Source organism: Austrofundulus limnaeus, unplaced genomic scaffold (assembly GCF_001266775.1).
Source record: "Austrofundulus limnaeus strain Quisiro unplaced genomic scaffold, Austrofundulus_limnaeus-1.0 Scaffold1209, whole genome shotgun sequence".
Lineage (NCBI taxonomy): Eukaryota > Metazoa > Chordata > Actinopteri > Cyprinodontiformes > Rivulidae > Austrofundulus > Austrofundulus limnaeus.
In genome coordinates, this window is record NW_013953611.1 from 4,818 (window position 1) to 15,224 (window position 10,407).

At 41.3% G+C, this 10,407-nt stretch overlaps 2 protein-coding genes across 3 annotated transcripts in view; one reads left to right on the top strand and one right to left on the bottom strand.

Moving 5' to 3' along the window:
* Positions 1-288: 288 nt before the first annotated feature.
* Positions 289-8,870, bottom strand: LOC106534556 (carbohydrate sulfotransferase 3). Of its 2 annotated transcripts, XM_014031241.1 has the most exons (4): positions 8,517-8,870; positions 2,684-2,831; positions 2,401-2,597; positions 289-2,313 (listed from the first exon to the last, which is right to left on the bottom strand). In XM_014031241.1, exons 3-4 carry the CDS (start codon positions 2,478-2,480, stop codon positions 1,092-1,094), a joined length of 1,302 nt encoding a protein of 433 aa, XP_013886695.1. In that variant the 5' UTR covers positions 2,481-2,597; positions 2,684-2,831; positions 8,517-8,870; the 3' UTR covers positions 289-1,091. The 2 variants fall into 2 exon arrangements, with proteins under 2 accessions (XP_013886695.1, XP_013886696.1); XM_014031242.1 differs by lacking the exon at positions 2,684-2,831.
* Positions 8,871-9,248: 378 nt separating this feature from the next.
* Positions 9,249-10,407, top strand: part of ghitm (growth hormone inducible transmembrane protein) — a 5,026-nt gene continuing 3,867 nt past the window's right edge. The window contains exons 1-2 of the mRNA XM_014031243.1: positions 9,249-9,351; positions 9,711-9,864. Coding sequence (XP_013886697.1) covers positions 9,733-9,864 — 132 coding nt within the window. The 5' untranslated portion in view covers positions 9,249-9,351; positions 9,711-9,732. The remainder of the gene's footprint in view (positions 9,352-9,710; positions 9,865-10,407) is intronic.

Below are 10,407 nucleotides of genomic sequence, written 5' to 3' on the forward strand. Positions count from 1 at the left end.
AAGGACTGGTGAAATTGTTGCAGGTCTGTAAGCGGGTGGGTCAGGTGGACTAAAATGACTTCGACCACATATATGTAAAGTTGAGGTAATTACTAGGTTGGAGGACTTAAATAGATGGGCCCGTAAACACACGCTGGCAGTCAGGGCAGCTGCCTCTTCAGCAGCTACACTTCCTTCTCTACTTGGAATCAAATCCACGCAGTTAGCTTTAAAGGTGGGAATGTGTGTGCTAATTTTCACCATTCACAAGATTTTGTTGAACGTGATTCTTCATGTAAAAAGCTCCGCTTTTGTAGTTGTAAAGTTAGATTTATTGCAGCAGACAAAATGCACAAAAAAAAAAAAAGAAACTCAAAACTGGTAAATATTCTGTCGGTGCCTTTTTTTCATCAGCCGCCAGACGACCTGTGTCWACAGACAGAGAGCTGTCGATAAATCTCACACAATCCTGCAAACCAGCTGCAGTTGGAATGTTACGAACTGTACGAACACCTGTTTTAGCTGATGGATCCAAACATCTCTCAAGCCACTTTTGACTAAATTACATACATCAAACAAAAATAAATGGCATAAGCAAAAACTGCTGCAGCAAATAAGAACAGGACATTCAACCAGTTTTAAAACAAGAACAATTAAACACATTTTGCATGAAGCATCACTAACTAATCTTAAAAGAAAGTATTGGCAAGACATCGGCCTTTCCCCTGTTGACCTTAAGGCAGTAACTAAACAAGTTTATGGTTTTAGATTAAGTGGTTTAAAAGTAGTCCAACTGCAGACACAACAGCAGCATTAGCATTTCATAAAAAGAGTCCAGTGCAAAACATAAACATACAAATTGTTCCTTTTTTTTCTCTGTTTGTTTCAATTTTAGTTTAACAGTTGTTCCAAATGCTCTTGCTTTAATAGTAAACTTTAATTTAAAAACTTCTAAATTCTCTCATTAAGCCATGTTATATATGAACAATAAAAAAATTGAAGAAGCTCATTATAAAATATAAAGCTCTGGATTAGAATTAAAAAAATTCCTAATAAATATGGTTCTTTAAAAAAATGATTTTCCAGCATTTTCATGACAGGTTCATTCTCGTTCAAGTCCATAAAGATTTAAACACTTTGTCCTCAATCAGACTTATAGATTTGTTTGTTAGCATCTCTTCGCTGCTGACAAGTTTGTAGCCAAACAGCTTCAGCGTCGGCCCACACACTCTCTGTACCACCTGGGCTATCTTGAACGGCAGACTAAACCTCCATTTCTCCACTTGTTCTGAGGACTTTTTCTGTGTGGAGTACACRCCGCTGGTCTCCTTAGAGGCCTGGGTGTTCCTCAGAATCCAAGATTTGACTTGTCGGGTGAAGGGGATCCCCGAAAACCTGTACATCTCTGTTGCTTTCCTCATGGGGAATCGAGCGATGTCCTCGTAGCGCACCAACATGTAGCGGCCGCGCAGCCACGGCGGCTGCCTGAGGCCGACCTCTGCGGACAATCTAATGTTGTCACAGTTCCCCTTCAGCTTCATTACCTCTGCAAAATCAAGAGACACACTCCCACCCATGGCCCACTCCTTCCAGTTCTTRTATTTGTCAGCAAAGGCCACCATGCGTGAGGCCAGCACGGCCCGAGGGTCCCGAACCAGCTGGATGAATCTGATGTCAAGTCGTGGATCCTCGGCTAAMGGGCGAAGATTCTCGAGCTGGCGGACCCTGACAGACTTGATGACCCTGTTCTCCTTGTTGAGGCAAGACTCGGAYGCCATAGTCAGGTTGAGGGGCCCGCAGCGTCTTGCTCTGCAGCGATAGCGCTCAAAGACTCCCTTGACGACAGGGCTGCAGACGGACTCCTCGCACAGAGAGCTGCTGGATTCCCTGCGGAAAAGAGCCGCGGTGACGTGGTTCACAGGAGGGGGCTCTAGGAAACTTTCCAGCAGGGAGAAGTCGCACAGGAAGAGCTGCYGGAGCACGTCGCGGTACGCCTTGGCAGACGCGGTTGCATTGGTGCCCCCGGTGTCCAGAGTCAGCATCTTCTCCACGTGCCACAGTGGCTCGAACAGGTAAAACATGTTCTCGCCCTGCTGGTTGAAAAACTCGCCCACAAACGAGGAGCCGGTCCGGGTGGTGGCCAGCAGGAGAACATGTCTYCTTCCTCTTTTCTTCACCTCTTGGTGCTCGCTGTAGTTCTCCAGGCGCCGCTTTATCAGCACAGCATCCTTGCTGAGGGAAGGGAAGGAGGCATTGTGCTTCAGAATGTGGTCTAAACCACTTGGCTGTTGAGGGTCTTGGGGGATGTGCTTTAACGTGATTTTTTCGGACACCCTGAAAATGTTTAAAAAAAACAGTCATGTTATTTTTGCAGCACAGCTTTGTTGTTTACATTTACAACTGATGCTAAAGTTGGCTTACCTGGAGATTATCTTGTTCTCTTTCTCAATTATGACGAGTGCCACGAAGAAGACGATGGGCATGGTGTATTTGATCCTCATTCTTGTCTGAAGATTATGTCCCACACTGCCACTTAATAGGTTCTGCCAATCTCGTGAGTTACCGTCCTAAAGTGCCTTCCGGTTGTTTGTGTTCCTTCTTGTAGGTGATGCTTCAGCCTGTAAAACGAAATAACCATCAACCACACATTTTGCTTGTTTAAAGACAGAGGAGCATTTGGCTTAAACTCGAAACTTTCTGTTACCTCACAGTTATTTTCCACCAGGAGGAAGTTGATGCTATCACATGAAGCGTAAAACTGCACTGTGATGCTGAGTCACATAAACTGCTTATGTTCTAAGGACTTCCTTAATTTTCAGGGTGTGCATTTCTTTTTGTTGAGGCCTTTTGTTCTGCAAAACATAAGATGGAAGCGTTTAGGCGAAGACTAAATTATTATATACCTGAAGACAAGAACTGAAAATAACCGGTGTTACAACAGAATCTAAGCTGTGAGGAAGTCCTTGTCCTTTTTAAGTGCACTGGTGCATTTTAAGAACATGCCCACCCACCATGCCAGACTGGGGGCTGCTGCACACAGAGACACGCTATTTATGGCTTAGACTAGTTTTTCTTTTGGCTGCTCCCTTCTGCAAGGGTTGCCACAGCAAGGAAATCTGCATGAAACGTTTGGTGATTGTTTTATGCCGATTGCCCTTCCTGGGCTCAAACCTGCAGCCCCAGAATTTAAGAGGCCGCCGAGCTACAGCTGCCACCTTTATGTTGGTGGGATGGGATTTTTTTTTAAACTGAGGAGAAAAACAACCGTGAAATGTCAGTGGCAGACTGCAATCAAGCACAATCTTTCCAATTAAAATGCTATCCCACAGCTGCTAAGCTGCTTGCCAAAAAGGAAAAAAAAAAAAGTAAATCGCAAGTTGTCTGGCTAAAAGTGATACTCTCTACCCCCCTGCAGACGTAGGCAGCAGAGCACCCTGATGTCCAAACTACCATCTCCTACTCATTGTCAGAACATGAAAAGAGTCTCTAACTCTGCTTTCGTGCCTTAAAGCGTAAACTGAGACTGACGCATGTCGGAGCGCTGAGAGGTGTAAGTGTGCTGCGCCTGAAACTGAAAGGGAACGGCCTCCTTGAGAAGCCATAAATTGTAGTGTTCTAAAGGTGTGTGCGGCGGTGGTGGTGGTCGCAGAGTGGGGGCGGGGGCACTTGAGGTATTTATAAGCCTGACAGGAAGTAGGCAGTCATWGGAAGATAAGACTAGGCTTAATTGCACCTGTTTGCGAGTCTTTTTCACATTCTCCAAAGATTAATTTTCGTTCGCTTTGAAGATAATGCCAACTAGACTCACACCCCTGACTAATCTTTAGCATAATCCAGCCTACACCTTTCCTRGTAATGAATGGGTCAACAGAGTAAATGATACTGCCGCCTCCATCCAAAGAAATTTTGCAAAGCATCAAAAATCTGTTTGTTAATCATCACTYACAGGTTCCCAAAGAAGGTAACACTTTTTACAGATAAAAATCACATCACTGAAGAGATTTGGATCAGCTGGAGATGATTAACAGCTGTTTTATTAGGACAGGTAAARTGTATTATAATCTAGATGAAAGAAAATAAAAGCATGAATAGTTGTTTCATCAAACCTCAGATTCAGGGGGAGTGGTGTAGTTTCTGTCCTGAATAATAAACTAGATCTTTACCCTTGAGGAATTGCTAAGGGGTTCGTGGGACTCTCCGGTTTGGAGGATTTTGTCCCACTGGTAGGAGATCCAAATACAGACCAAAAACTTGCTRGAAGGGATTGTATATTCTTTCTGGCCTGAGAACACCTTAGGATCCCCCAGGAGGAGCTAAAGAGTGTTGCTAGAGCGCGATATGTCTGGATTTCTCTCTTGGACCTGTGACTTTTAGGAAGGGCAGAKGGATAATCATCTCGCTTGCGTTTTGACAGCAATCTTCTTAATTTGGAAAAGTTTCTCAAATAATAAGCTCTTTGGAGTGGCCTCCAAGAAACTTTGATTTATCAAAAATATTATCCATGTTTCTCAAATATGAATCAACTGCAGAGTTTAAAGGACCAATTTGTTGCCTGTTTAGAAGAATCATGCTGTCTGGGGCAAGGATTACAATTTAATTGGTAATAGATATTTTACAACCAGTCAATGATTTCTTATAGACACTAAAGTAATTCTGACATTTGTGGGGGGGGGTATGTATTTTCCAGGCACATACAATTCAATACAACAACCAAGTAACTATGCTAGCTAGTTGTTATGAAAATGATGTATACATCAAAAATAATCTCGACTTTGCATCATAGCTTTGAAATTGGCCTCTGTTTCTTTACGATCTGCCTACTGTTTCTGACACTCCCACTTCATCACGTCTTCACAACAGTGCTGCATGGGAGGGGTGCTCTGTGGGGCGGGAGCTTGGCTACAATCTGAGCTCCAGGGAGGAGCTTTGTACAAATAGACGGTGCTTTGTAACAGCAAGTGTTTAGGCAGCTCCACATAGCTAAAACAGAAGATTTAAGGATTTCTCAAACATGCATGCATGAGTCAAAGCAACACTCTGGGTATGTTTCTGATGAGGGAATGACATTATAACATGATAGCCTCTTTCACAAGACAGTTCTGCAAAGCTGCTGCACAGACCAGTCCAGCTTTAAGCTCCCTCAGGTCTTTCAAAAAAAAAAAAAATCAAAGGTCCCGCTCACATGTACGAGTTCAGAAATTAACCAAGCTGCGCAGAACCAAAAGAGGCATGRAACAGATCTCAGCTCAACAGAAGTGGGCCGCGACGTATTTATTGTGTGACGGACATCTGCCTCGTATCAAATAAAAATAAAATAAAATAAAATGAAATAAAATAAAATAAACTTACTAACGATCCTGTGGGTCAATATTTTTTWAACTAAATACAAATTTGCTGCTCTGTGTCATCTTTAATATTCCGTCTGTGATAAATCTATTGATTAATCCTGCAGTTGCTCGAGCTGACGTCTGTCTTGATCGTATCAAACGTAGGTTTGCTTTTATGTCCCATGAGGATCGTGCGTTGACTTTTCTGGAAAATGGTTCCCACGATGTAGCAAGCATGCCCCCCCCCCCCCACACACACACACACAAACTTGATTTTATATCCTTGTTGGGTCCGTCCATTGACTTCCATTCATTTTTTGGTAATTTTAAATCCTAACCCTGACCACCAACCCTAACCCTAACCTCACAGGTACCTTCCTGACCCTAAAACTAACCTAAACTCAATTCACACCTTGGTCCTAAACCCAAACCCCCACACCCAAAATCAGCCTCCGAAGTTGTGGGGCCCAAGGAGCACCCATTCCCCATGATGCTGCATTTTCCTTAAACATGGACCCCACAATGTAGGAAAAACAAGGCCACACGCGCGCACACGCGCGCGCACGCACGCACGCACACACACACAAACCAACAGAATTAACTGATTTTTAGCAATCTTGTTTCAATACTTTTAAAACTAACTACAAAGTTGCTCCCTCAGAAATAAATCTGTTTGATGATTAATCCTGCGGTCGCTCACTGATGTCATCAACTCATTATCGTTTTCTGAGCGCGGAACCCCAGGTTGTTTTTGCACAAGTCGGTCAGCTCAAAACCCGGCTCTGATACTACCTCACTTGGGGGCTCAGAGGGGCATCAAAGGCGGACTTTCTCGCCTTTCCACCTTCGTGTTTTTTCTGAATGCTTGGAGGAGGACAGAACACGCGTCAGTCCCGGACTGAGCTGTCTTATGAACGAGGCTGATTTAAAGTTTCGAAAGTAAATTTCACATAATACCCTCTCTTTAAAGTACTCCCTGTACAACAGGGAGTCGTCAACATACAGTTTGTATTAATAATCTGTCTGCTCAGGCCTGATAAACCTTTTGTTTTTATCCTGGCAGTCCAGTGTCTTGAAGTTAACAAATGTCAATTTGGTTCAGGTATCCTGTAGCGACTTCAGCCTATGTGAGCACAGGAGCAGGTCCAAAACTAGTAGTCTAAACACAGAGGACGGTTGGACACTGGCTGTGAAATTCCCTGAGCAGGAACAGGAAGTTTGTTGATCCAGTGGAGCTCTGTGGACGTGGAACAGCTTGTAATGAAAAGGTGAACAACCTGTGTACAGAGACGTGTTTTCATTGGAAGGAAAAGTCAGGCCTGTCTTGCACCACCCTGCTGCATGCCACAACCACAAAGGTCCCTTCGCACAAGAGTGATTCTGGGCCTTCTTTTTTTGGAGGGCTGAGACGGCGGAACATAAACTGCTGGGTCATTCATATGTCATCCTKTTGGAGACAGAGTCCCTGAGTGTTACAACTCATCAAACTACAAGAAATGTAAGGGCTAACAGGAGATCTTAACCCATTTGCTCTGTAGTTTAAAACGACTCTTTCTGAACTAATTATGACAAGGGGGAAAGGTTTGACAAATAAGACAGTTATAGCACTCTTTCTACAGCTGTGCAACTCAATGTATACCTTTTTCAAGATTTAAAAGAATATCCCACATCAACAATTCATCAAGTAAATAAGTAGTCAGATGTTTTGTCATTTATATAGTAAATTAGATGTACACCAATTATCTCAGCTTATTGCATCTGCTGGGTAAAGAGAAGTGGGGGAAAAAAAACCCACATGAGCTGACATTCGTGAATATTCACAAACCACTGAGGCATATGACACGTTTGATCATCTGCTCATAACAAAACCGCTGGTGCACCATTTATCATCTTGTTACAAATGGTTTTAATAGCTGCCTCTTATTTAATGTAAATCTTTTGTGAAGACCAATTAAACAGCAGCCACCCAAGCCTGCTTTACATGGAACAGTACTCCAAGTGTTCATTAGAGTTTCAGAACACATTAATTTAATAAGTTAGTTTTTTTAAAAAATCTCTATAACAAGTTRCATTGTTGAAACATTCCCATGTATTCTCCAGATTAGGAAAAGTTTCTAACGAGATGTTTTTTTCTATCATTGTGTTACATCTGCAAGGGCATGGTATTGTGTATTTCACACATTGTTTCACTCTATACCACAACCAAGTAACTGTGCTACCTTTAGTTGTTGTGGAATGCTGTATATATCAAAAATATATTTGACTTTGCATCATCCGAACATCTTGAAATTGGCCTCTGTCTCTTTAAGAACCTCCTACTGTTTCAGACACTCCCACTTCAGCATGCCTTCACAACAATGCTTCGRTGGAGGGGTGCTCTGTTGGGACGGAAGCTCAGCTGCAGACTGAGCTCCGGGGAGGAGCTTTGTGTAAATAGGCGGAGCTTTRTACCAGCGAGCCTTTAGGCAGATTCAAAGATTGATCAGACGATAATACAAAGTTTTTAAAAAATATGTTTTACAGAGTACCCCCCCRCCATGTTACAATCAGATAAATGATGTTTAAAACCATCTACCTATATTTATTTGTCAAAATAAGCTCAATTAGTTTAAAACAATTAAAGGCTTGAATGAACCTGAGTAGACTCCATCAGTKGTCTTGATGTCATGCACTGTGATCTGCTTAAGCAGTATGTTGAGGACAAGGTTCAGCTACTACCACACAACAAATTTTAGGTCAGTGTCTGTAAAGTTAACTGTTTTATAGCTATTTTGTACTTTCTAAGGTAAATTAGCTGTGGCAATCTTCTTAAATTGGATTGACTCTGGTTATTCAGTTGTAGACACAGAGCTATAGTAGCTGAGCATTATCCCCAACACATTTAATTGCTACACATTCTGCAACTTATTTGCTTCAAAACATGTTATAAACCGATGTAGTGAACTCATTTTTCTGTCAGCAAAATATCTCATAAACCAATGAAGAGATTTTGATCAAACTTTTGAGAAGTAACTAATTGATAGATTTAAAGTAAACAAAAAAAATTGAAGCAAGCATGCAAAAGGATTGTAAAATCTGCATTTGCTACAATAATAGATTATTAGGACCTATTGAAATCATGTATAAAATCAAACAAAAGTTACATGTATTTTTGTGATGCACAACAGGTTGCAGTTTTAAAGTAGCTCCTTAAAAACTCAAAGAACCCACCATCATAATGAGCTCTGGGGTCGTGAAGGCGTCCCGCTTTCCATCCACTTGTTCTGCCTCTTCAGAAAGTGCGACTCGGGAGAGAAAATATTACTTCATCAATTTTTCAAATGATTTGCGTGGGGAAAAAAACAATAAGCTCCAAAAGATGCATCTGGGCTGGCTTCGTTTCGTAAAACACAAAAGACAGATGAAAACATGTTGAGTAGGCTTGYCTCGGATTAACTTTGTCCAAGGGTCGCAGCTCGCTGAATCGCATGAGAGAGAGAAAAAAAGAAAAAGTTTGGTTGTGAAGAGCGCAGCTGTGAGCAGGAGGTGCGCGTTTTGACACACGGCCCCCGCCTGACGCTCAACTCAGCTGAAGCAAAGTTAGACTTTATGCACTTTAAGTACTTTTTTTAGACAATATATGGATGGAAAATTGAGGTTTTGGTCTAAAACTAAAATGAAATGTGGTGATTTTAAGGGCAGATTTATTTTTTTTCTTTTGTAATTAAAATAAAAAGAACTAGAGCACCATTTAGTGGTAAAAAATACAAACTGCAACATCGTGTAGGAAAGGAAGTCACTCAAGCTCATTTTTTTAAATGTAGACTACTAGACTACTGACAATTTGATTACAGTTATTTAAGGGGTGTGTGTGAGAATTATAGCATTTCGTATTATTTTTTTTATTTTAGTTACACTATTTCGTTTTTCTATCATCCATATCTGTGTCGCTTAATGATGACGCAGATGAAGAATTTTCCGGAAGGTCTATCGGCGCGTTGTAAAACACTTGCGTCAGAAACTTGCTCATTTTGTTTTGGGAAGGTGAACGACGGTATTACTCTTGGTAATGAGCATTTATTTACTGTTAAATTCCTTTGTATGTAATTATTTATAGTTTATCGTTTAGTTAGTCTAATTACTGTAGTTCAGGAGGAATTTATTAGGGGGATTTGTTTGTTGCTAGCTTGTGTACGAAACGTTGCTAAGTAGTGTTAGCTCAGTTTAATCGCCTGCACTGACTGTTCAGGCATAACAAGTGTTATTTAACCGTTAATGTCATTACAACGTATTTAATTTGTTTGCTGCTTTTCTGACCATATTGTAAGTAAATGTTAGCCAAGGACACGTTGACTTTGGTTATGAAATGATGCACAGACCCACTAACATTGCGCTTCTTTTACGTGCTTTCTGTTTATTTTTCAGACGGATACAGATTRTTGTGACCATGTTGGTGGCGAGGCTAACGTGTCTGAGGAGTCTCCCGCTCGTCGGGCTCCGTCCTGGGCTATCACAAGGCTCCTCAGCCCTGAGAACGCCCACCCTGAAGGCCAGCACACCACTGCTAACACCCCAGCAGGTACGCTTACTGTTAGGCTTTGTCTTCAAGCTGGAATGCATGTACTTTAAAGTTTATCAGTCTGTTCTGGTTGCTCTACTGTCTATAAACRATATTAGTAAATGACGCAATGCATAATATGTATTTTAATTATGTAGTTGTTGCCGTTGAATTTCTGATTTTTAGATTTAATTTTCACCTTAACTGTTAGTTTTCGTAGACCAAGTTCCTTAATGCTGGTGCCGTCATAATAAACTATAAATTTGTTTAGAAAAAAACTTTTAGGGTTACTTAACAACTTCTACTTCTGTTTGTATACTTGATTGTTTCAGAGCAATTATACACAACAAACACTACCATGTGCTGTTTTATGTTTTATAGGTTTTTTATAGCTCTTGAGAAGTCTTTCAAGTATTACAGACATGAAGTCACTAAAGTCTGTAAAGGTTTACTGATTAGTTCACTGGGTTAAGACATTTTCAGACTCTTAACAAGTGATCAAAAAGAAAAAAACTTGTGTAGGTCTTCTGGAGGGGTTCTTCTCTAATGAAACGTTTCGTCTCT